Below are 27,224 nucleotides of genomic sequence, written 5' to 3'. Positions count from 1 at the left end.
ATTTGGAAAATCAGTCTAGTTCACCAAGTTAAGAAAATAAAGCAAGGAGCATCTCTCTACTTGCGAGATGGGATGCTGCCCAATGTATGAACCGCTGAGTAAGGCCAATTACAAATAAGAAAGAGAAAATAAAGGGGAAAACTACTGTATCATGACAAGATGAAGAGAAGTATTTGATAAAATTCATTATAAAACTCTTAGCAGACTAGTAACAGAGGGAAACTTGCTTAATCCAATACGAGGCACCTACAAAACATTTACAGCAAGCCTACTCTGGGGAAATAGTAAAGCTTTGTGTGTAACACTGGAATGAGACGAGATGTTCACTACCAGCACTGCTATTCACTAATATGCCAGAGGTCCTAGACCACATAATAAAGCAGGAAAAAGAAATAAAATGTCTAAGGATTAGACAGGAAGAAGTAGAATTATTACTGTTTGCAGTGGCATGATTGTACATGTAGACTATGTACAGTGATCTACAAATAAATTATTAGAATCAGTGAATTTAGCAAGTTCACTAGATACAAGGTCAATATAGAAAAATCAACTGTATTTCTATCAGTGAACAATTGATTATAACATGGAAATTTTAAAGACAATCATTTACAATAGCATTTAAAAAATGATGGGGCGCCTGGGTGGCGCGGTCGGTTAAGCGTCCGACTTCAGCCAGGTCACGATCTCGCGCTCCGTGGGTTCGAGCCCCGCGTCGGGCTCTGGGCTGATGGCTCGGAGCCTGGAGCCTGTTTCCGATTCTGTGTCTCCCTCTCTCTCTGCCCCTCCCCCGTTCATGCTCTGTCTCTCTCTGTCCCCAAAATAAATAAACGTTGAAAAAAAAATTTTTTTTTTTAAATAAAAATAAAAAATGAAATATCTAGGGGCGCCTGGGTGGCTCAGTCGGTTAAACGTCCAACTTCAGCTCAGGTCACGGTCTCACAGTCTATGAGTTTGAGCTCCGCATCAGGCTCTGTGCTGACAGCTCAGAGCCTGGAGCCTGCTTCGGATTCTGCGTCTCCCTCTCTCTCTGCCCCTCCCCTGCTCATGCTCTGTCTCTCTCTGTAAAAACAAAAACAAAAACAAAAACAAAAAAAGAAATATCTAGGGGCGACTGGGTGGCTCAGTTGGTTAAATATCCGACTTCAGCTCAGGTCATGATGTCACGGCTTGTGGGTTTGAGCCCCGCATCGGGCTCTGTGCTGACAGCTCGGAGCCTGGAGCCTGCTTCAAATTCTGTGTCTCCCTCTCTCTCTGACCCTCCCCAACTCGTGCTCTGTCTCTCTCTCTCAAAAACATTTAAAAAAATAATTTAAAAAAAAAAAGTATCTAGGTTAGAATAAACCTCCCAAAAAGCACACAAGACCTCTACCAGAAAACTCAAAATATTATTACTAAAAGAGATTTTAAAAGACTTAGATAAATGTTGATGGATTGAAAGACTCAATATTACAAAAACGTCATTTATCCCCACACCAATCTAAGTTCCAATCAAAATATGATAATTTGCGGGGTGGGGGGTGCAGGGGAGAGGTAGAAATTGACAAGGTGATTAAAAAATTTACTTGTATGTGGGGCACCTGGGTAGGTCAGTCTGTTAAGCATCCGATTCTTGGTTTCAGCTCAGGTCATGATCTCATGGTTTGTGGGTTTGAGCCCCGCGTCAGGCAGGCTCTGTGCTGCCAGTGTGGAGCCTGCCTGGGATTCTCTTTCCTTCTCTCTCAAAAAATAAATAAACTTTAAAAAATACATTAATATGAAAATGCAAAAGACCAAAAATAGCCAAGATAATCTTGAAGAAGAACAAAGCTGGGGAGTTTTCACTATCAGATTTCAAGATTTGGTGTAAAACTATAGAACTAAAACTATGCAGGATTGGTACAAGAATAAACAAATGTAACAGTGGAACAGAATACAGACACTCCAGAAACAGATTCATTCACACAAAGTCACCTGATTTACAACAAAGTTGGCCCTGCAATGTATGCGAGGCAAAGATAGTTTTTTAATATATGGCTTGATAGGGAAAAAAATGAACTTTAACCTTAACTTTTTTTTTTAATTTTATTTTTTATTTCTTAAAATTTACATCCAAATTAGTTAGCATATAGTGAAATAATGATTTCAGTAGATTCCTTAGTGCCCCTTCCCCATTTAGCCCATCCCCCCTCCCACACCCCCTTCAGTAACCTTCAGTTTGTTCTCCATATTTATGAGTCTCTTCTGTTTTGTCCCCCTCCCTGTTTTTATATATATTATTTTTGTTTCCCTTCCCTTATATGTTCATCTATTTTGTCTCTTAAAGTCCTCATATGAGTGCAGTCATATGATATTTGTCTTTTTCTGACTAATTTCACTTAGCATAATACCCTCCAGTTCCATCCACGTAGGTGCAAATGGCAAGATTTGGCATGCAACAGAAATGTTTACATATGTCTCCTAAGTGACATGTACAAGAATGTTCTTAATGGCCACCAAAGAGAAACAACCCAAATGTTCAACAACAGTAAAATGCATAAATAAATCATGGCACATTCCTATGGCAGATTATACAACAGTGAAAACACTACCTCAAGGATGAATCTAACAGACATAACGTTAAGAGAAAAAAGCCAGGGGTGCCTGGGTGGCTCAGTCGGTTAAGCATCCAACTCTTGATTTCGGCTCAATTCATGATCTCACAGTGGGTGAGCTGGAGCTCCACATCAGTCAGCACAGAGCCTGCTTGGAATTCTCTCTCCCTCCCTCTCTCTCTGCCCCTCCCCCACTCACTTACACACTCTCTCTTAAAGATAAACTTTAAAAAAAGAAAAAGCCATATACAAAAGAGCACATACTGTATGTATGATTTCCTTTATATTAAGTTTAAAATACAGAAGACATGAACACACATTTCTCTAAAGAAGACACAGAGATGGCCAAGAGACACATGAAGAGGCTCAACATCACTCATCATCAGGGAGATGCAAATCAAAACTACGAGATATCACCAGAATGGCTAAAATCAACAACACAAGAAATAACAGGTGTTGGCAAAAATGTGGAGAAAAAGGAATCCTCTTGCACTGTTGATGGGAATGCAAACTGGGGCGGCCACTATGGAAAACAGTATGGAGGATCCTCAAAAAGTTAAAAATAGAACTACCCTACGATCCAGCAATCACACTACTAGGTATTTACCCAAAGAATACAAAGACTCTAATTCAAAGGGATTCATGCACCCCTATGTGTATAGCAGCATTACCTACAATAGCCAAGATATGGAAACAGCCCAAGTGTCCATCAATTGATGAATGGATGAAGGAGATGTGGTGCATATGTATGTGTACACACACACACACACACACACACACAATGGAATATTACTCAGTCATAAAAATGAATGCAATCTTACCATTTGCAATAACATGGGTGGAGCTAAAGAGTATAATGCTAAGTGAAGTTCGTCAGTCAGAGAAAGATAAATATATCGTTTCACTCATATGTGGAATTTAGGAAACAGATGATCATAAGGGTGAGAAGAGAGAGGCAAACCAAGAAACTACAGAGAACACACTGATGGTTACCAGGGGGAAAGGGGTGGGAGGATGGGGTAAACAGCTGAAGGAGAGTTGGAGGCCCAGGCCGTCAGTTATGGGATGAACAAATCATGGGAATAAAAAGTAACAGCACAGGGAATACAGTCCATGACACCGTAGTAGTCTTAGGTGGTGACGGGCGGCTACACTTGCGGTGAGCATACAGCCCCGTAGAACAGAATCACCACCTGTACCCCAGAGACTAACGTAACACTTGTGCACACTACAGCCCCCACCCAAAAAAGAAGAACCTAGTGCACATATCAAAAAAAATAACTAACTTACAATGTTATCTTGAAGGGCTACCAGAAGTAAAGGAAATTACACACACCTCCATGTGTCATGTGACTAGAGCTCAGTAAGTACCAGCTTCTTTCCCTCTTTTGCACAGGGAGGCTGGCTGACTGCCTGCTGGCATAGTTTCACACAGATTTTGGTCAAGTTATAGCCCTACCTGCTGCAAACTCTTCAATGGTCATCAGTGGAAACCGGATCAAGGACAGTGCTTTCCCTAGAACTTTCTGTTTGTTTCCAAAAGTCACAGGCAATTGTTGTCTTTGACATTCCGCTTCTGCCCATCGTACAACAGCTCCAAAAAGTCGACTCTCTCTAATACTAAGTGTGTCTCTTTCCAGAACGGCACAGAGTGTGTCTACAGGGAAAATACAAGAATAAATCAAATTAGGAATATTTTGATCTTTAACAAAACACCAACAAACAGACTTACATTAAGTTTTCAAATCTCAATTAAAAAAGGAGATTAGATACTTAAAACTACAGCCCCTATACTTAAAAATATTAAAGAATGAAAACAATTAAACAGCAAAGTTTTCTTTAAAACAGTGCTATAAAGTGTGGTGCCTGGGTGGCTCATTTGGTTAAGCTTCCGACTCTTGATATCGGCTCAGGTCATGACCTCACGGTTCATGAGATCAAGTCCCATGTCGGGCTCTGCACTGACAGCACAGAGCCTGCTTGGGATTCTCTCTTTTTCCCTCCCTCTGCCTCTCCCCTGCTCACGTACTTGTCTTTCTCTCTCTCTCTCAAAATAAACATTAAAAAACAAAACAAAACAAAACAGAGTTTAGGGGACATCTGGGTGGCTCAGTCAGGTAAGCATCCGACCTCAGCTCAGGTCATGATCTCACAGTTCGTGAGTTCAAGCCCCACGTTGTGCTCTATGCTGACAGCTCAGAGCCTGGAGCCTGCTTCAGATTCTGTGTCTCCCTCTCTCTTTGGCCCTCCCTCGCTCATGTGCTCTTGCTTCCTCTCAAAAATAAACGTTAAAAATTTTATTAAAAAAAAAAGAGTTTAAATAATTGCTATGAAGTTAATATTCAACTTTTTCTTTACCATACGTGGAAGCTTAGGTACAGTATCTCCTTGTATATTTGTGCCATTTATTAAGCAAACTCAAATACCCAGAGTAAGATTAATTGTAATTCTGAGAAAAGGGCTTCAAATTAGTGACATACATAAATCTATAAAGACTACAGATAACCATTCATTCGTTCCCCAAATGTTCCTTATTAAGCACTCACTGTGTGTCTGGCACTGTTCTAGACGCTAAGGATACATCACTGAATAAAAAGTTAAAAATAAATCCCTTGCCTTTATGGAGCTTACATTCTAGTGGGGGTTAACATTAAACATAAATAGATTTAACAAGTTAGATGCTAAGTGTAGGACAGACCGTAGGGTGAGAGGAATCCCAAGTGCAGTTTAAAACAGGATGGCTTTGGGGCACTTGGATGGCTCAGTCGGTTGAGCATCCAACTTCAGCTCAGGTCATGATCTCACGGCTCATGAGTTCGAGCCCCACGTCGGGATCTGTGCTGACAGCTCAGAGCCTGGAGCCTGCTTCTGCTTCTGTGTCTCCCTCTCTCTCTGCCCCAACCCACTTGCATTCTGTCTCTGTCCCTCTCAAAAATAAACATTAAAAAAAAAATTGTTTTTAAATAAATAAATAAATAAAAACAGGACAGCTTGGGCAGCTCGTCTGAGCCAAGACTTGACGGGGGGTATGGGGGAGTCAGCCAGAGGCCTAGCTAGAAGTGTTCGGGATGTCCGGTGTGACGGCTCTCCCATCAAAGTGTGCCTGGCATGTGTGAGGACCAAGCCAGGAGGCCAGTGTGGCTAGACTGCAGTGGGCAAGAGGGAAAAGTGGTAGGCGAGGAGGCCAGAAATGGAGGGAAATGGGGTACAATCTTACAGTACCCTGTCAATCATCTGGCTTTTACTCTGAGTACAAAGGAGAACGAACCCCTGGAGGATTCTGAGCTGTGACATTTTATGTTCTAGAAGGATCACGCTGGCAGCCATGTTGAGAGGAGACTCTAGTGGAGGTCAGAGTGGAAATGAGATCAGTTAGAAGGCTCCTGCTCTGATCCACATCAGAGGTGATGACGGCCTGGACCAGGAGGAAGTGGTGAGAAACCATCAGATTCAGGATATACTCTGAAGGAGGACTCAGTGTGATGTCCTAACAGACTGAATACTGGGGGTGATAGGAGTCAAGGGTAATTCCCGGGTTTATAGTCTAAGCAACGGACAGACAACAGTGGCATCAACTGAGATGGGAAAGCCTAGAGGCGGCCTTGGGGGATGGTGAGAGGGGGATCTGGAGTTTCGTTTGGGACATGTGAAGTGTGAAATCCCTATCTGACGTCCAAGCATAAACGTCCTGCCCAGAACTCAGGCCCTCACTCAGAACCTTTCTCCTTTAATCAGAGGCAAAACTCGAATCCGCTCAGCTTTTCTATAGTAGACCAAAAGCAGGAAGTCCAGAGACAGGCCATAGAGGCCAACAGACCAGAACAAAACGACAGGCTGCACCCAAACAGAGACAGAGGAGAGAAGGAATGTGTGACAAGTAGATAGAAGTGCTTGAAAAGCATCACAGTCCAAAGAGTCTTTCTGAAGAGGAAGACTGAAAACCCAAGACAAACAAAAAACACATCAGAGGCCTGAGGGCTTCGCTAATACAATAACTGATACTCATAATAACAACACTTAATCATCACAGGATTCAAATAAAGACGAGGATGCCGTACTCACATACATTCACTATGCTTAAATTACCCAGTAATACACATCTAAGAAAAATTTATAGAAAAGAAATTCGATTCCGTAATGGTCTACACATTCATACTACATCCAAACATCTGGTCAGTATTGAACCACAGCTATCATTCGAGCAGGTGTCAGCACAGGGGCTCAACATTATGTTAAAAATGAGTAAGTTACACATAATTTTTTTTTTAAATCAAGTTTTTCCTTCTCTGGTAGCTGAGCAGATGAATACAGAGTACGGTTCCATAAAGCTTTTCCACAGGTAAATGAATGTATACCAATATACCTCAATATTCTGTAGGATTAGGAATATACACTGACCAAAATTAATCATTCAGTGGGAAAACAGACAACTTTGGATCCACATATCTCTACTTTGTATGCTAATAAACTTCAGTAAAGATAAACAAAGAACCTTAACATATCAGCAGGGGAAAAAGCACATTATACTGGCCTTGGCATAATGTAAATTTGCTTTTTTCTATCAATGTGACACAGTACCTTCTTCCTTTAGCAAAAAGCTCTAAGAGAGAAACAGCATCTCTCTGGAGGAAGCACATGCCTCCAGAACGTATATTCAAATCCCAGAGGAGAAAAAGCTTCTCTAGAATCTAAAACTATAAAAAGAGCTCCTGGGGTGTTCTGGGTGGCTCAGTCAGCTGAGCATCTGACTCTTGATTTCAGTTCAGGTCATCATCTCATGGTTTGTGAGCTCAAGCCCTGCGTCAGGCTCTGTGCTAACAATGTGGAACCTGCTTGGGATTCTCTCTCCCTCTCTCTGACCCTACTGTGAGCTCTCTCTTTAAATAAGCAAACAAACACACATTTAAAAAAAAAAAAAAAAAAAAGCTCCTGAAGCATGACCCAACCTTCTTTCTCTCAGCTCCTAGACTTCTCTTTCATCCCAATTTTTAACAAGTACACTTGAAGCAAACTGGACTATGGTGTGGAAACACACAGGTCTTCTATTGGCAGATATGTTACAGTAAGAAATTACAGCTGAGAGCCCAGTAAAGATCATAAAAACAGCTAAGATTATGTTTTGTACACGTAATGCAAGACTAGATTTTAATATAAGCAATGGTGAATCAAATCAAATCAACAAATATTTCAAGTATTTACACTGCACAAGGCACCTACTTCAAGACCCCCAGGCTCCAATGGCACGCCTAACATAGGAGCTATTTACAAAACAACTTCCAGGACAAGTCGCTCAGATGCAAGCAATGCTATTTCAAACATAAACTGAATTACAAATGGAGTGACAACCCCCTAGGGGAAGAAAATTAGGATTAAGCAATGTGTCCCAGCAATGTGAGCAGTGCCTGGGGCTCTCAAACATCCAGTCAGTGGATATTATGTATAGTGGGGAGGACCCAATCTAGCCCCTGCCCTTCAGGATAATTAATGCAAGATGATTGTACATCCTTCCCGAGGTACAGTGCAATAGACAGACAAACTCACAATGGGATGTGGTTATAACAGAATACACTAAATGTCATGGAGGAGGGCAGGGTGTCAATTGTTAAGAAAGAAGTCACTGCAGAAGTATAATTTTAGCCAAGACATTAAAAATGAGTGAGAAGTAGGGGCACCTGGGTGCCTCAATTGGTTAAGTGTCCGGCTCTTGATTTCAGCTCAGGTCATAATCTCACAGTTAGTGAGTTCGAGCCCCATTCGGCTCTACACTGACAACGCGGAGCCTGCTTCTCTCTCTTCCTGTCTCTCGGTCCCTCCCCTGCTCATGCTCTGTCTTTCTCTCTCTCAAATAAATAAACATGAAAAAAAAAAAAAAGGATGAGTGAGAACTAGCCAAGGTGGGAAGGAAAGGAAACATTCTAGACACAGTCCAGTTGGTCAACAAATACTAACTGAACAGGTACTATGTTCTACTGTCTTTAGTGTTACAAATACAGTGGTAACCCAACAAAGTCCCTGCCTTCAAAGAATTTACAATCAGGGTGCCTGGCTGGTTCAGTTGGTAAAGCACGTGATTCTTGATCTCGGGGTTTTAAATTCAAGCCCCATGCTGGGTGTAGAGATTACTGAGAAATAAAATCTTAAAAGAAAAAAAAAGCTTACAATCTAGCTGGGGAAGGTAGATAACCATCATAAACGTACACAGACAAATACACAGACACATACAAAAATACCTACTTAAGAATTTCAGATAGTGAAACCTACTGTGGATAAAATAAATCAGAGTAACAGAAAAGGACTGTTTAGGGGAACATGGTATCTACTTTGACTAAGGTCTGGGACAGCCTCTCTCAGGTCTCATCTAACTTGGTATCAGAATGATTAAAAGGAGGAAGCCACATACAGATTCAAGGCAAAAGGATTCCAATTCGTGTGAATAGTAAACACAAAGGCTTAAAATAGAAATAACCCTGGCTAGTGTTTATGAAACACAGTGAATAATGGGGAGAGTGAGAGAAGACAAGGTCAGGTACAGACAGAGACAGGCAGTGAGTACTGGCTGTTTACAAAACATCTGTTTTCTCCTCTTCTTGAGATGTGACCTGTAGCTCCTAGCTTCCTCTGAATTTAAGTGGGATAATGTTACTGAATCCTAGACAATGAAGCAAGAGCCAAAATGAGGGTGCCATACCGAGGCCAAAGCTTTTAAAATGTGGGTGTTTTCCCTGCCCATACTTTTTCCTGTCTACTGGCAAGACAGATAATAACATAATAATACACAACAGATAACTAATATATATTTTATGTTCATCATGATGAAGAGAATATTTAAAGCCATAGGCCTAGATTAGCTGTCTCCTCTCCTGCAATAACAACATTCAGACTCCCCAGCCTCATCAGACGGGATGTGGTTATAACAGGATACACCAAATGTATTTAATGTACAACCTGGTTTACCCTGCCTCGATCTCACACACACTTCCTCATGGGGCTCCACCTGCTTCGAATGTCGCCCGCTCTTCACTCCCCAAATACTACCCATTCTTTAGGGCCCATGGCAGAATCTCCTGTCAAGACTTTCATAACACTACTCAATTTGAGGTAATCCCTCCATATTTTGGATTTGAAGAGTAATTACTTTCTATATGTGTAGCTTAGAAAAGGTAAAAATCACATTTTACTGTATGTTATCCAGATTTTTCTATTAAATCTTAATTTTTACATGCTTGTTCCTTGATTCCCCAATTAGATCATAGTTTCCTTAAGAAAAATCACATCTTACTCCTCTTCGTATTTTTTTAAAATAATTTTTAAAAATGCTTGTTGGGGCTCTTGGGTGGCTTAGTCGGTTAAGTGTCCAATTTCAGCTCAGGTCATGATCTTACAGTTGGTGAGTTCAAGCCCCACAATGGGCTCTGTGCTGACAGCTCAGAGCCTGGAGCCTGTTTCGGATCCTGTTGTCTCCCTCTCTCTCTGCCCTCCCCCACCTGTACTCTGTCTCTCTCCCTCTCAAAAATAAATAAACATGTAAAACAACGTTCGTTTACTGATTGATTGACTGACTGATTGGGCGGGGAGCTGGGGGGGAGCAGAGAGAGGGAAAGAGAGGATCCCAAGCAGGCTCCACCGACATTGTGGAGCCCAATGTGGGGCTTGAACCACAAACCATGAGAGCATGACCTGAGCTGAAATCAAGAGTCAGATGCTCAACTGACTGAGCCACCCAGGCGCCCCTCTTCTTTGTTTTTCTGAAATGATCCTACTATAATGCTGTGCACATGGTGCATTCGGTGAATATTTATTTATTTATTTTTGAATGTTTATTTTTGTTGAGGGGGGAAGGGTCAGAGAGAGAGGGGGACAGAGGATCAGAAGTGGGCTCTGCACCAACGACACACAGTCCCACTCAACCACTGAGCCAGCCACACAGGCACCCCAGTGAATATTTATTTGATTTGACATTTTGTAAAAGGTGATAACGTAGAATTTATCACCAAAATAAAGAAAGCAAAAATTTTTAAATGTAGACTTATTTAATTTGGAAAAACCACTATTTTAAAAACAGCCCGTTCACCAGAAAGGGTGACTGTTAAGGTGTTACTGTATTTAAACCATATGATCTGGGGGCACCTGGGGGGCTCGGTCGGTTGAACATATGCCTTCAGCTCAGGTCATGATCTCACGGTTTGCAAGTTCGAGCCCCACATCGGGCTGTCTGCTTCAGATCCTCTGTCCCCACCTCTCTCTCCTCTCCCCTGCTAGCTCTCTCTCTCTCAAAAATAAACATTACAAAAGTAAATTAAATAAACGGCACAGTTGGAATCCTGGAGGACTCACCTATATCGATATCAGTAAAGCCCTCTGCACTTATCGCATCCATCGTGCTTTTGTCTATCGTGTCCAGGCAGAGACTAGCCAGCTGAGGTTCATCAAATAATCGGGCCTAAACATACAGAGAGACAGTTATTTTATTCTCATAGTTATCTTACTTTTAGACAGTACGTATTCAGTTAATGCTGTAGTTACAATTGGTAATTATGTAAAAACACCAACTTAAAAGACCATTATAATGTGTATATATTCTTAAAAGTTTCCCTTCCACAATCAGAAATGAAAAGCTAAGAGCACAAATGCTCTGCTTAGATAACAAATACACATTGATGACCTGTTATTTTCCTTTCCATCTGCTCATATACACACACTGCCTGGTTTCTTATACATTACTTATTTTGATCCTTAACAAACGCTCTAGGTTAGATAAGGCAGACATGATTATCCCATTTTCCAGATGTGGAAACAGGCTTAGAAAGGTGTGCTGACTTGCCTAATATGATCTGGCTAGTCATGCCGCAGAGTCATTATTAAATCCGAGTTATAGGATACTGTCACTAAGTTATATCAATTGTCAAGCATACAGTACAAACAGATCAGATTTATTTTCTTCCATTTTCTGTCTTGATGTGGGGAGAGAATGAAGTACAGGAATTTCAGAGCACGAAAGCTCTGGGAACCTAAGCAAACAGCAGGCCAACAACTGAAAAGCAAATAATAGACACACGACAATCTTATATGACAGTGAGGATGATCTACAACTACATACAATAATATGAGTGAAACCCACAAACACAATGACAAACAAAAGAAGCCATAGTATAAACTGAGCAAAAAAATATATACTGTATGATTCCAATAAAGCTAATCTCGGCTTTAAGAATTCAGAAGCCAAGCTTATAATACGTGATTAATCAGGATGCGTATTATAATTAAAAAAAAAAAAAAAACCAACCCAAGTTTAAAAGCCAGGCATCGGGGAAGGGGTGGGAGGATCCAAACTCAAATGAGACTTAAAAAACTGTAACACTGAAAACAGATGTGATGATAGGTGTACCAGGGACCAAGCTTTCATTCTGGCCTAGTATCAGGTCCATTTACATTTAACAGTATGGACAAACAAGAGACGCACACAGGTACTCATGCTGGCAATAATGCAATTAATTAACCATTATTTGGCATGGCTGATGACTCTTATTTGTAAAGTAAAATTCATTTTCAAAGGATTCAATAACTCAGGTGCTACTGACCTATCACGTTAACAAACATCCCTAAACTAAAGAGTTATCTTGTGTTTTATGGGGGAGAAAAGACAGCAATAAACACACTGGAATGAATTTAAAATAGATACACACATTACAGATGATATGTAACTGTACTTACATGTATAAAATATGCATATATTTTTAAGTCAGTAGAACATTTCTTAAAATTATGCAATACTCAAACATGTCTGAAAATGCTCTTCTTGAGGCCCTTGGGTGGCTCAGTCAGTTAAGCATCGGATTCTTGATTTTGGCACCGGTCGTCATCTCGTAGTTCATGGGTTCGAGCCCCGTGTTGGGCTCTGCACTGACAGTGCAGAGCCTGCTTGGGATTCTCTCTCTCTCTCTTTGTCTCTCTCTGTCCCTTCCCCACTCTCTCTCTCTCTTTCCCAAAATAAACAAATAAACTTAAAAAAAATTGTTTTTAATGTTCTTCTTAGATTATATATTGGGCTTATATTAATTTGCTTAGTCAAAATTTTCCAAAAAAATAATATAAAATCTGTATTTAGTAGAATAAAATTAACTCTATTCCTTGTTATTTTCCCTTAAAATGTTTTTAATTTAGAAATAATTTCAAATTTGCAGAAAAAATGCAAGTAAAAAGAATACCCATATACCCTTTACCCAGATTTACCTATCTAAATATTATTTATCTAATATTTCACCTCTTTATCATTTGTGCTCTCTATACACACACAGGCGTGCGCGCGCACACACACACATTATATATATATACCCATATATGTATGCATATATATGTATATATAAGTGGGAAAATAATGTATAAGAAAACAGACAATGTATAGTGAGTGTGTGTGTATTTGAGGTGAACTATTCAAGAATAAATTACAGCACCACAGCCCTTACCCTTAAATACTTGAACATTTCTTATATAACCATAGTAATTAACTTTGATAAATAACCATACAATATTTTTATCTCATCTACTGTATTTCAGTTTTGCCAACTGACCCAATTTTTTATAACACTTTTCCTGCTAGAATAGGATCCGGTCTAGGATCACAGTCTAATGAATTTTTAAAATATGAAAAACACATTTTTATCAAATGAAATTCTAAACATTTTAACTGGCAGATATTTTAACTGGCCAACTCAACTATATTTCCAGTGTTCATGCAAAAATTGATCTTTCACTCTAAGAAAAACAAGTTTTATAAAAATTATTTTATTCAGAACAGCAATATTTCAGTGACTCTTCAGTTACACAGGCAGTATCAAGTTTCCTAGGGAATCTATTGTTGCTCCTTAGAGTAAAATACATCCTTCTCAAAATTTAGTTTGAGTCTGGCATCATCTCTGAAAAAAATATCACTTCCTAACAAGCGTCTCTTCCCGGTCTCACTCATGCTGGTACAGCACACTGGCCTCCTGTTTCAGCGTGAAGCTGGCAAAGGTCCTCTCAAGTAATTGACATGCTCAGTGCAAATGACTCACTTGGCAGGAAGAAGAACTTCACATGACAATTCGTGGGCTAATTCACATGACCCCACCAGTGAAAAATGTGCAGTAAAATTGGGTTCTCAGACCAACCATACACTGAAAAGCTCCTTTTCTTTCTCGTAGTGACAGCTGTTAACCCTTACTACTCAAAGTGTGGTCCAGAAGCACTGGCATCATCTGAAAGCTCATGAGAAATGCAGACTCTTAGGTCTCACCTTGGACCTACGGAACTAGAAACTGTATTTTAATTGTCAGAGTTTAATTCATTGGTTTCTGAATTTTTCCATAAGCTTTTAAAATAAAAGTAATTAAGTGATCCCCTCCACATACCTTAAAACCCTTGGACGATAAAGAATCTTAGGAATATCAACTTCCATAATAGATTTTCATCACAAACTCAAAAGAGGGGGAAATGCAAGGATATGCTGCTTAACAGTTCTATGACCTTGGTCAAACTGATTCATATTTCTGCCTCTGTCTCCTTACCTGTTAAGTGGGGACAGTAAGAAAACCTAGAACACCTACCCCTCCCAAAGTTACTGTAGAAGATTAAATGAACTAATGCAGACAAAGTCCTGACACACAATCACCACTCAAGACATTCTGCTATCATCCTTACTATCAGTATCACCACACCTTAAGAACGACTGGTTGAAGGTTGGGATCTTAGGTTTAGCACCTGCTGTCTAACGTGAAGTAAGATAGTTACCCCTTTACACTTCCATTGCTTCAGCTTTAAAATGGGGACAACAGTAAATAGCACCACAGAGCTGCAATGCGGGCTAACTGTGATAATACACGCAAAGTGACTAGCTTAGTGTCTGGCGCACCATGTCCAGAATGGAGTTCGGCGATTATGTCCATGAGGTGACATCGGTCTGCTCTTTCTTCCCTAACCTCAAATATTTGTTGACAGATGACTGAACAAACAACAGCAACAAAAGGTGCCATCATACAATTTCCATATGCCAGAACAGACGCAGAGCCGGGCAACCCGAGCTCTGGGCCCCGGCCCCAGCCAGCCTGCTGGGAGCCTTTGGGCAGGTAGTCCATTGGCCCAGGTTTGAGTTTTCCAGTTGGAAAATGAAAGAGGTGAACTAGGGGACATCTGTGACCGGTTCCAGTACTAATAGTCAACAGGATTATATATTATCAGCTTACAATTGTTTTCTCCTCATTTTAACTTGCTTACCTCTGTAAAGACCCTATCTCCAAATAAGATCACATTCTGAGGTTCTGGGAACTGGGATGTCAACACATAAATTTTGGAGAAACAATTCAACCCTTAGCACATGGTATAGGCTGGCTTGGAACTTTTAAAACAATTCATACAAGGGTATTATAACTTGGTCTAAAAAGAAAAACAAGTGATTTATTTATATCTGAAGTAAAGCTCAGATTACAGGCGTTTAACAAATGCTAAACAGTATGATATAGACTGGCTAATAGTTCCACAGATGTGTTCAGTTTGTAAAAATTCATCAGACTGAGTGCTTAAGATAATGTGTACTTTTCTGCATGTATACTATATTTAGTGGAAACTTTTAAATATCAGAGAAAGAACATTTCACATAAACCTGAAATTCTAATTCCTCCAAGCTTTCAGATTAAGTACAAAGACAGTAAACCTTGGAACTTATCTGGACTTAAAAAGTCCAGATCTAACAAAAATCTTTATTCCAGATCCAACAAAAATTGAGACAAAAGACGTCCAGAAAACCCTATGCTATCACATGCTCAATCACAGCAGGAACAAACTGGATCCCAATTCCAATTCCAATCCTAAACATCCGTGTGACTTTGAGTCACAGTAGTCTGCTTACATAAAGCCTCAGTTTCTTACATGATACTGTATTGACTCTAATTTGTTTTTCTAAAATCATATGAATCTGATATACTTCCCTGAATGGTACCATACAAATAATTACATATACTTTAAGTAAGTTAATCTAGAATTCTCTAGGAAATACTTAATACTCATGTAGTTATGAGGATACGGACCTTAGCTACATTTACTTACCTGAGTAAGTAACATAAAGGCATTATCTGCCCTAAGATGTTTGGTGAGAAATTCCACACAGTGTGCTTCCAAGGCTGGGACTGCATATTTCTTAGCAGTATAAAGAGTGGTCATAACCGTCTCTGGGCCAATTTGAACTTCATCTGAATACAGAAATCTGGAAAGCAAATGGGAAATTACAGAGATGGCCATTAGTATTTTAGAGAAGCAATCCACCAGCGTGAAACCTCTGAGGAATATTTTCAAAGATAATGAGCACACTGAAAAACCACCTGAAATTTACACCCAACTTTGCAGGGCTACAGGGCCTTTGCACGTACATCATCTCATTTTATTCTTACTCAGTCCTCAGTAAGGCAGTGTCTCCATTTTACAGACAAAACTGAAGTGAAGATCACAAGACAGACTCCTCCCTCTTAAGCCAAATTTTCAGAGGTCTTTTAGCAGCTCAGGACAGGAATCGTTCACTTATCTTTCCGTCATCAAAGGACGTTCATTTAAACAAATCTACGGATAGCTGAGGTTCATACCTCTAGGGGTCAAACATTCATGTATTTGCTGATAATGGTGTCTTGTTATTCTGGGCATCTTTTAACCTTTTATTATTATTTCCAAATTAGCAAAATGCCCACAGACGATCACTGGGGCTTTGGAGGAATAAACAATTTAATAATATCTTAAATGACCCCTGTTATGTGCTTTTGGGTATTTAGGTCCAATGTTCTCTCAAAACACTATCAGTCCAATACTGCCTCCTCCCAGTTTGCTGCTGCTAACTGCCAGATCGCTAGATAGATCAGCTTCACAGAACTGCGAATAAAGCATACGATTCTCAGTGAAGGCCTGCACAGTTCTTGTTGAACTATCCGGGAGCTTCTACATATCAAGTCTAGGCCCCTATTGTGGCTCCTCAGAGACCCTGCACGGACTGTCCAGTTCCCAACCACATGCAGGAAAGTCGAGGGGAGAAGTATGGCATTAAGAACAACTGCATTTGAGAGATACTAAAGACGTTACAATGCTTATTACACATATATTCCTGGGCCCCAAGTCCTAAAACAGGAAAACCTATTAACATCTTTCAGAACCTTCTATGCCCCGGGAGGCCGCAAAGAAGGGAGGCTCTATTTCATGTCCCTACCCTCCGGCTTTCCAGTTCCTCTCCTTTCATTCCCGTGTCCGTAGTCACCACCCAAGGCGAACCGCTAGCCCCTCACCTCCCCGCAGCCTCTCGCCACAACCAAACACCGGCGCTCCCCTCATAGCATCACCGAGCTTACAACTATCCCAGGTGGAGGCTGCTCGTGCTCATCCTCCTCCATAGCTCAACCTTGACAGTGAAGGCTGCTGTGTTTCAGGATTACACCATTTCAAAATACCGTATTCTTTTTTTCTGGGGCGCCTGGGGGGCTCAGTTGGTTAAGTGTCTGACTCTTGATTTCGGCTCAGGTCGTGATCTCACAGCTCCACGAGTTCGAGCCCCATTGGACTCCGCACTGACAGCACGGAGCCTGCTTGGGATTCTGTTTCTCCCTCTCTCTCCCTGCCCCTCCTCTTTCTCTCCCCAAAATAAATAAACTTAAAAAATATATTTTTTTTTTCCAAAAACCTCCTTTTAGAGACTCAAGTCAACATTCTGTATTACCCTTATACTATTTAGCTTAAAGTTACATGCCACACTTTGTGAAGAGCACAAGGAATTAAAAACCAAGTAAGGCACAATCACTTACAGTCAGGGGGAAAGGGATGAAAAAAGGAAGAGAGAAAATGAACATTTGTTGAGTGCCTGCCATGGGACAGGTGCCAGTTCATGTAATCCTCCCACAAGGAAGGCAGGTGCTGTTACCTGCATTTAGAAGACGAGGAAACACAAAAGCTGTCTAACATCAACACCCTCTTTCTGCACGGTCTGCCTCCAGGGAGTGCTAGACTGTCATGCCCACCAAGTGAGCGCCGTTTTATCTGTGTGGCCTCAGGAAGAGATGGCTTGGGTCTGGGCCTGTGCCACCACCTGCCAGCCATGTGACTTTAAACAAACTACCATCAGTGGTGCTCCCTTCTGAAAAGAGAGGAGAGTGACAGTCTCCCCTTCATAACATGCGCATGAGGATTAGTAGAAATTATAACTCGTGAAGTGTTTTAAATAGTGCCTGACAAATACTTAGCCTCAGCAAACGTTAGCTATTTATTTTTACGTTGCTTCATTATTTTATGTCCGCTATTTTCCATTGTTTTAGAAGATCTCCTTGCTGTTGTCTCCCGGCCCTTCTGTTTTTCTTCCCAGCAATCCCATGCTCACATTTCTAAGAATTCTTGCTTCCTAGTTGTCCTTTTTCACCTCCACAGCATCATGTCTGTTTTATGGATGCAAAAATGTTAAGTCTCCAAGATGCTATTAACCAATGTTTTCAAGGTTCCTTTCCATTTCCTGAATGATCTACTTCCTCCAGGATCATCTGTTTCGGTCTTTGTCGTTCATGTTCATTTTCCTCACATGTCAAATGCCCAGTGGTTGTCTCCGGTTTGGAATTCTAGTAGCAGGCTTTCTCTGCACCTGTAGATGGGCCTGTTTTCCAGCTAAAACCATCCCCCAAATGAACGGGCCAGCTGAGAGCTCTGTACGTGGGGGCTTGCCGAACGGCACCTTGCATGGGAGTGGGAAAGGAGCTGGGGCAGGGGCCGCCTCACGCCATGACTCTAGGGTCCCTGAGCTGTCCCAGGCAGTTTGCTCCGTTCATTTAAAGAGGAGCCTGTCCCGAGGTCGTCATCGGCAGTTAGTCTGCAAGAGCTGGCCAAGGATGTAGTCTGTAAGCCAGTTTTAAATTGGACTCCCATGTTATAGCTCACCTTCTCATTTCCCCCCATCCTCACTACCCACCCGGGCCTCGAGGGCCTCGAACTGCGCGGGGCTGAGCCAGGGAAGGCAGCGCCCACCCCCGCAGCCCCCAGGCTCTGGACTCTGGGCTCCGGTCATCTGCTTGTTTTCATTACCAGCACACTTTCAACTGCTCTGTCCCTTTTCCACACTGTTGGCTTCCAATCCATTTCCCTTCCTCTCTTTCCATGAAGGGATTTATTCTCGTTTGTATTTTCTTACAGTCACTTGAACTGGGAGAGAGAGAGAAGGCTGACTGCGAGCTCAGTTCCCCTCTTGAATTAGAAACCTATGACGTTTTAATTTTAAGGGCAAGGTAGGAAGAATCTTTACGTCTATCTGCTTTAATTTTTTTTTTTCAGGCAAAAATTACTAGAGTTACAAAATAAAGAACTGAAATGTGGGGCCTTTATTACCATTTGCCTCTGTATGTGAGTAGATTCAAACTTCAGGACACAAGTACATGGCTCTGTAAGTATCTACAAGTGGGGGCTTTGACATCTGCAAAAGTCCCCTAGAGAAATTTCTACTTGAGGGACGATCTAAAAGATGACCAGAGGGTGGGAAGAACACGCCAGGAACGAGAGAGAATTGCAGTTTTAGACTATTCTATTTGAGACACACACACACCCCGTTCAATTTGCTTTTATTAAGTTACAATTTGGTATTACACCTTCGGCTTACATCAAGGAATATTTTAAAGAAACATCTATATCCAAAAACGCGGATTAAGGACACTGTTCATTTCAGTAAAGCCTTCTTTATGAGGAAACCTCGCCAGGAATTTTTTCACTCGTCTGATTATCAGACAGAGCTGTGCATCCCTAAGCAGGTGGTTTGTTTTCAACCTGACAAATACTATGTATGAATTATAACTGACCAGCTAGGTTTCTTGTTTTGCATTAGCTGCTAAAACAATTAAGGTGAAATCTGTAGTTTCCCGATAGCATGCATTTTTGTGTTAGCTTCATCTTGGCTTTATTTATCTTTGTGTTTTTTGGGAAGACGTTCTAAATTCTTTCTGTTGTATGTAAACAACAAGAAAAGGAACTCTATGCTTCTTGTATTTTCCCCCAACATCTTTCCTACAATACCAGGCACAGTGTAGGCACACGGCTAACCCTTAATACTTACCTATTACCTGACTAGACAATTCCATACAAGCTTCTATGTAACACAACAAAGGAATCATCTTCATTTCTAATGAGAAAATAGGCTATTTGAAAATCCAGGAACTATCTTGGTTCATATTTTACTTACATGTTTTCTTACATTCTATTTAACTATTAAAATTGCTAGAATATGAAAATAAGCCAAGCCTTACAAAATATAATTACAAATTAATGATATTACCACAATTCTTTTTATTTTAAAATGAACATTTCAGCCCTCATTTACTACCTTTAAGGACAAAGCCCTCCCAAAGACTAAAGGTTTTCCCAAAAGAGAAAACTCAGTATTTAAGCAAAAATTTTTAAAAGCAATGGGGAAAATATGATTTTAAATTAGAAAAATTGTAAGATTTTTATTATTTGATTATAAATAAGAAAAATTATAAGATCGCGTATACGAAACTTTGTATCACCACTGACTCATTCATTTTACTCAAAAACATTTACTGAGGGGCTATAATACCAAGCACTGGGATAGGTCTGAGAAATACAAACCTGGATAAGACAGCCCTGCCCGCAGAAAGCTTACGGTTTGGTAATGAAATGATTAAAGAGTAGCGTCACAATTACAACAGAATTATTTATCAGGCACAGTGTGATAACTAATCTCTAAAGATAGCCCGAATCAATCATGCCTTCTATTATCCATGGCCTTATACAGATCTGTCCCATAATAAACCTGGGCTGGCCCTGTGTGATTCCCTTTAACCAACAGAATGTGGCAGAAGGGACACCGTCCCCATCCGCGGCCTCCCCTCGGAGGATGTCTGGCGGCTTCTGCTTCTGTATTCTCAGAAGACTGGAGCTGCTATCCAAGAAGTCGAGATGCCCGGCTGGAAAGATCAGCTGGAGAAGCCACGCAGGGAGGAGAAAGGCTCAGTCACCCCAGACTCTGCCTCACACCTCCAGGGGACTCCAGCTCCACTGCCATAGGACTATGACCGCAGGGGGACCCAAAGGAGACGTCACAGAACCACACAGCTGACCTCAGTCAACCCGCACAACTGTGAAAGATAATAAAACTAGACTTAAGCCGCTAAATGCTGGAGTGTTTTGCTCTACAGCAATAGATACTAAACTTGCTATGAGAGACATTAGATGAGGCAGTGCTCAATTCTGCCTTCGGGTGGGATTATGTTTTACAGAAGAGGTAAAGCCTATGTGAAGTCCATCTCAAGTGCAGTGATTGTGAAGACCTTCTAGCAGACAGACTGAGAAGTACAAAGGCCTCAGAAGGTAGGCATTAAAGGGGCGCCTGGGAGGCTCAGTTGGCTGAGTGTCCGACTCTCGATCTCGGCTCCGTCATGATCTCACAGTTCATGAGATCGAGCCCTGCGCTGAACTCTGAGATGACAGTGTGGAGCCTGCTTGGGATTCTCTTTCTCTCTCTCTCTCTGTCTCTCTCTCCTTCCCTCCCTCCCTCTCTCTCTCTCTCCCCCTTATACTTCCCCCTCCCATTCCAAAATAAATGAATAAACATTAAAAAAAGAAAAAAAAGAGGGGCGCCTGGGTGGCTGAGTTGGTTGGGCGTCCAACTTCGGCTTAGGTCATGATCTCACTGCTTGTGGGTTCGAGCCCCGCGTCGGGCTCTGTGCTGACGGCTCGGAGCCTGGAGCCTGCTTCAGATTCTGTGTCTCCCTCTCTCTCTTCCCTTCCCCCACTCACTCTCTCTCTCTGTGTCAAAAATAAACATAAAAAAAAAAAAAAGAGGGCAGGCATTAAAATAAGAAATGAGAGGCAATTAGAGTTGAGGCACTGAGTAGTGGAAAGAGGAAAGGGAAGATACAGAGACCAAGTCACAAAGGTCTTGTGTGTCCCCTAAGGTGCTGACACGTCATCCTGCATGCAAAAAGTCAAAGACTCAGGGGAATTACATGAGACTATATGCACATTACAGAGATAACCCTGTTAACAATGTAGAAAGTGAAGACAGCTTAGACTAAAGTCATGGTCTGGTTGAAGCAATGCAGGAAAAAAAAATTAGGAGGAGGAAGTGGAACCCTCAGGAATGGTCCGAAAAGGATGAGAAACAGGTGGGGCAGACTGGAACCAAACCACAGCTTGGAGTCAAGCCCACTGAAGTCACTTCCCAACTGACCCACAGAGAGAGAATATTCATGGGCAGGAATGTTTTTCAAGTCCCCCAACACCCTAGGGTGCGTTATAGCATTACTGTGGCAAAAGCTGACTGATAAAAGAGTGTAATAATACGAGTGTCTGCTCTGGGAGCCTGGCTGGCTCTGTCGGCAGAGCACGTGACTCTTGATCTCGGGGCTGTCAGTTCAAGACCCACTTTGGGTGCAGAGATTACTTAAAAATAAAATCTAAAAAAAAAAAAGAGTACCCGCTCAAAGACTGTGGGAATTTAAGTGCACATAAGGTACTCAGCAACAGTAAGCGGCACGGTAAACACTCGCTAAATGTCACACTATTCTTATCATCTCCATGTTCACCTGCATGGGTACTAGACATTCATTTGTGAATGTGCGGCTGGAAGTGGGATTCTAAAACCGAGTGGAAGTCTGGCCACACAGCTGGGGGAGTATATTAACGCCAGGAGTTAACAGAAAGGACGAGGGCAGCTGAAGACAGAATCCGGTCACCACTCCGTTTCTGTTCCTTTCTGCCACACAACTCCTTGAGAGAGCTGTTGAGAGCAGCCATCTCCAGTTCCTCACCTTCTATTTTCTCCCCAACCTATTCTAATCCAGCTGCTAAAACCACTCTTGCCAGGGTTATCAACGGCCTCCATTTTGTCAAAACCAATAATCGATTCAATATCCTCATTTCACCCACATCTCGGCACCATTTAACATGGCTGACCACTCTCTCTTTATCGAAAGGCTTTCTGCAACTTGAGCTTCAAGATATCCCGCTCCTTGCTTTCCAGGCTAACTCCACTGGCAGCGGTCCCTTGGCCTCATTTTACTCCCCCCCCCCCCCCACGTCTCTCTAGGTTGGAGGCTCCCCGGGGGCTCATCTTCATACCTGTCTTCACAACCCACATTCCCTCCCTACGTAACCTCATTTGGTTTCATGGTTTAAAGACCAGTCATTCACTCTTAGCTTTCAGATTTATGTTCACCAAGAAGCTCTTCCCCAAACTCCGGGTTCGTATTTCTGGCTGTACTCTTGCCCTCCCTGGATGTCTTAGAAATCTTCCTGGTTCTACCTTCAAAATACAGTTGACCCTTGAGCAACACAGGAATCAGGGGCGTGGCCTCCACTCCCCATTCCCCTCCCTCCCTGTAGTCAAAAACCTCCATATAACTTTTGACTCCCCCCAAAACTTTACTAATAGCCTACTGTTGACCTGGAAACTTACTGATAACATATAAACAATTAGCACATATTTAGTATATGCATTATATACTATATTCTTACAATTGAGGAAGCTAGAGAAAAGAAAATATTATCAAGGAAACCGTAAGAGAAGAGAAAATACATTTACAGTACCGTACTTTACTTGTTTAAAAAAAAAAAAATCTGGGGCGCCTGGGTGGCTCAGTCTGTTAAGTGTCTGACTTCGGCTCAGGTCATGATCTCACGGTTGGTGGGTTCAAGCCCCGCATCGGGCTCTGTGCTGAACGCTTATTCAGAGCCTGAAGGCTGCTTTGGATCCTGTGTCTCCTCTCTCTGCCCCTCCTCCACTTGTGCTCTGTATCACTGTCTCAAAAATTAATAAACGTAAAAAAAAAAAATCTGTGTACAAGTGGGCCCACGTAGTTTAAACTCATATTGTTCAAAAGTCAATCATGTATCTGCAGCCTGACCACTTCTCCCACCTATCCCCACCACCCTGGTATAACCCTCCACCATATGTCTTGCCTGGACTACTGCAAAAGCCTCTTAGTTTAACTCTCTGCTGCCCATTTTACTCCCTCTGCAGTCTAATCCCCGAACAACTGCCAGAGTGAGTTTTTAGAAACGTAAATCAGATCACATCAATTCCTACTGAAAACTCTCCAAAGGCTTCCCTCCTAGCACATACCCACGTCCTTCCCTGGCTATACAGCCCTGCACGACCTTGTCCAGCCTATCCTCCTGACCTCATCTTCCACCACTTTCCCCCTTATTCACTCCGTTCAAACAGCACCGGTTGACCTCTGCAGTTCCTGCAACAGGAAAAATCTAGGGCCTTGAACACGCTCTGCCTTGCTTAGAATGCTCCTTCCCTCACAGCTTGATCATTTTTCCTCAGCACACTTACCAGTACTTGCCATTACATCTTTGTTTCTCCTTACTAGATTCTGAAGTACTTGAGGGCAGCGGCTTTTTCTTCTTCACTGCTGCACCCAACATCTAAAACACCAACTGGTGCAGGGAGGCACACAGCATTTCTCAAATGAACAATTGAAGAACATCACTTAAAGGTCAGGCAGATCAAAACAAGTAGTTTCTTATAATGTTAACTGATTCAATTTGTAAACATAACAAAAATAGGCCAAGCTAACCTGTTGTCCCCACTCAGCAAGTACTATGGGACACCTGTTTGTCACACAATAACAAGCAAGGACGGCATCTATGTTTCACAGGTGGCCAATACCTTCCAGTCCAGATATCATTTCACAATAGAACAAGACTGGAATCGGGGCACCTGGGTGGCTCAGTCGGCTAAGCGTCTGACTTCAGCTCAAGTCATGATCTCACGGTTCGTGGGTTCCAGCCCCATGTCGGGCTCCCGTGCTGACAGCTCGGAGCCTGGAATCTGCTTCAGATTCTATGTCTCCCTCTCTCTCTGACCCTCCCCAGCTCATGCTCTGTCTCTCTCTCTCTCTCTCTCTCAAAAATGAATAAACATTGAAAAAAAAAAAGAACAAGACTGGAATCTGAAGGACAAATACCATAGCCACACTGAAAAGAGGAAAATTTCAAAGACTTTACAGTTAATTCACTTATTTTCTGTTGACAGGAAAGGACTAACGGCTTCAGTAAAAATACGAGCTAAGCATTTTTCCCTCTACATTCTTATTTACCGATCTCTATTTTTTTAAAGGAAAAAACTCCTCGGCAATATTTTTAGAGCAGGGGCTCTCAGATTTAGCTGGTATTAGTATGTCGGAGAGTATTAAAAGGGCTCTCAAGGTCCCACCTCCAAACATTACAATATTTTAGAGAGGGAGGAAGGAATCTCGAATTTCACAAGTACTCAAAGAGATTATAATGAGGTAGACCAACAAATCACTCTAAGATACTTATAAACGAGCTACAACAATCCTCTCATCAGTTCAAACCAAAATCCAAAATGACCCAGATCCTAGGTTTTTAGCTAATTTTTCTCTCTCTCTTCATAACTGTAATTTAACTAAATTGCAGAAAACATGAGAAACAAAGGAAAAAAGAAGAAAAAAAAGCATTATCATTTTACCGGTCCAATACAACTTTGGTTAGCATTTTGTTACGCTTCCTTCCATCCATGTCACTAGGTATATGTTTGTTCTATTACTTTTCAGTTTTATTCACCGTGCGCAGTTTTCAGGGCTATTTATTACACACGTTTCTCGTGTTCATATAACCTAGTCTTCATCAGTACCATGCTCAGTGGCATTAATTCCATCTAATGCACCCAACGTTGTTTATCTAACCATTTCCTCCAGCTGACTACTTCCATACTACTATAAATAATCCAGCTGTAAATATTTTTGTACACATTTTTCAGTACTTCAATACTTCGGAGGGGGGGAGGGAATCTGTAGTGCCAAACTGTTTTACCGTCTTCGTCACAGAGGGCTTCTCCAATATATATATATTTTTAATTTATTTTTGAGAGAGGGGGAGACTCAGAATCCGAAGCAGGTTCCAGCCTCTGAGCTCCCAGCATGGAGCCCTACGTGGGGCTCGAACTCACAAACGTGAGAACATGACCTGGGCTGAAGTCAGACGCTTAACAGATCGGGCCACCCAAGCGCCCCTAATATTATCTTTAAAATACTAGGAATTTAGTATTCGCTTCGCGTTTAATTTTCACTTCTTTAATTACTGAGGTTAAACATTCTTTGTCAATTAGTTGTTATCTTTTCTTTACCTAAGTTATCTATCCTGCCCTTTACCATTTGTTTATGGGATCTTGCTATTTCTTTTCTACTCGTTTTAACTTTGTACTCAGTTTCCTACTGATCTTCCCGGTTGAGCTGTGAGCCTTTTGTGGGCTATTTATCCGTTCACTGACCTCTTTTTTTTTTTGCCTCAGTACCACCCAAGACTCTGCTCCTTTCCGAAGAACCCACTGTGGTCAGGCAGCTAAAACCATCTCCATATAATAAAATACACATGGTCTTCCCTAGGAGTTTGCTGTTACCTCCGCCAGTCACTGGACTTTTCTGGGCCCCGGTCCCATTTGTAAAAGTGTGAAAAACAACACCTCCTTAACTGGACTTCTGCGAATAAAGGCTATTAACGTCAAACGATAACGTTATCCAATATTAACGTTATCCAATATTAATATCCAAAATTAACCAGAAGTCGATGTATTATCGACTGAAATAGGCAAAAAAGGAAACTCTTAACACCCGCGGCTGGATTTGGTTTTTAAGCAAATGTGAGGTTGTCTGCAGAAACGCCGAGCCAGGTAAAGCCACACCTACTTGTTTTGGCATTCCCTTTCCTGGGTCCCGACAACTAATACACACACAAACGAAAAAGGAGTCAGAATTTAAAACCAACCAACCAACAGGGGAAAAAAAAAAAAAAGCCGTCGGTCCGCCAAGTCTTCTCACCTCTTCCCCTCTCCCCCAACAACAAAAAAAACCCTGAAACTTTGCAAACGGGCCATCAAGACAACCTGGTCCACACCCGTTCCACGCCCGTTCTCTTGTCCCGAAGGTCGGGTGACAATGCCGGACTGGAAAGGAAAAGCGCTCGCTGAGCGGACGCAGACTGAGACCGTGACCCCGACGACCGGCGGTCGGCCGTGCGGCCGGCAGAGGGGGACGGGGACCCGCCGCGCGTCCCTGACCGGGGAGGAAACCGAGGCCGCGGGGGAGGCTCGCGCGCAGGGGCAGGCCGGGCGCCCCGCCGCTCACCTCAGCAGCGCCAGGAAGGCGGCGGGCTCCACGTCGGGCAGCTCGATCTCGGCCGACGTGGTGGCCATGCCGCCGTTGAACATGGCGTCGAAGACGGCGCTGCCGGCCGCCAGCACGAAGCGGTGCGCGGGGATGCGCTGCGGGCCCCCGGCGGCCGCGCCGCCGCGGCCCTTGCCCAGCACGAAGCGCACATCGCTCAGCAGCTCCGAGTTGAAGAGGAAGGCGAAGCGCTCCTTCAGCGACGCCTTAGTCGCCTGCCAGTTGTACAGTGGCTCCCGCTGCAGGGGGAGCAGGGGCCCCAGAGAGGACGGCGGCGGCGGCGGCGGCGGAGGAGGCGGAGGCCCCGCGGCGCCCGGCTCCGCCTCGGCTCCAGAGACCTGCTCGCCCGCAGCGGCCGGCCCGAGAGAGGCCATCCTCCAGCGGCGCGGCTCCTCGGGCTAGGCAGACAGCTCCCGCCGCCCAGCCGCCATCGCCGAGGCCGCCCCCGGAGGCCGGCGCCGCCTCGGTG

General features: G+C 42.5%; 1 protein-coding gene across 1 annotated transcript in view; it reads right to left on the bottom strand.

Annotated features, from left to right (window-relative positions):
- BTBD1 (BTB domain containing 1) overlaps window positions 1-27,218 on the bottom strand; it is a 41,535-nt gene extending 14,317 nt beyond the window's left edge. The window contains exons 1-4 of the mRNA XM_040493516.1: window positions 26,717-27,218; window positions 15,648-15,804; window positions 10,905-11,010; window positions 4,030-4,227 (exon numbers count right to left, since the gene is read on the bottom strand). Coding sequence (XP_040349450.1) covers window positions 4,030-4,227; window positions 10,905-11,010; window positions 15,648-15,804; window positions 26,717-27,129 — 874 coding nt within the window. The 5' untranslated portion in view covers window positions 27,130-27,218. The remainder of the gene's footprint in view (window positions 1-4,029; window positions 4,228-10,904; window positions 11,011-15,647; window positions 15,805-26,716) is intronic.
- Between the last annotated feature and the right edge of the window lie 6 nt (window positions 27,219-27,224).

The sequence above is a fragment of the Herpailurus yagouaroundi genome, unplaced genomic scaffold (genome assembly GCF_014898765.1).
Source record: "Herpailurus yagouaroundi ecotype Mexico unplaced genomic scaffold, PumYag 185, whole genome shotgun sequence".
Taxonomy (NCBI): Eukaryota; Metazoa; Chordata; class Mammalia; order Carnivora; family Felidae; genus Herpailurus; species Herpailurus yagouaroundi.
This window is presented reverse-complemented; position numbering and strand designations above follow the sequence as displayed.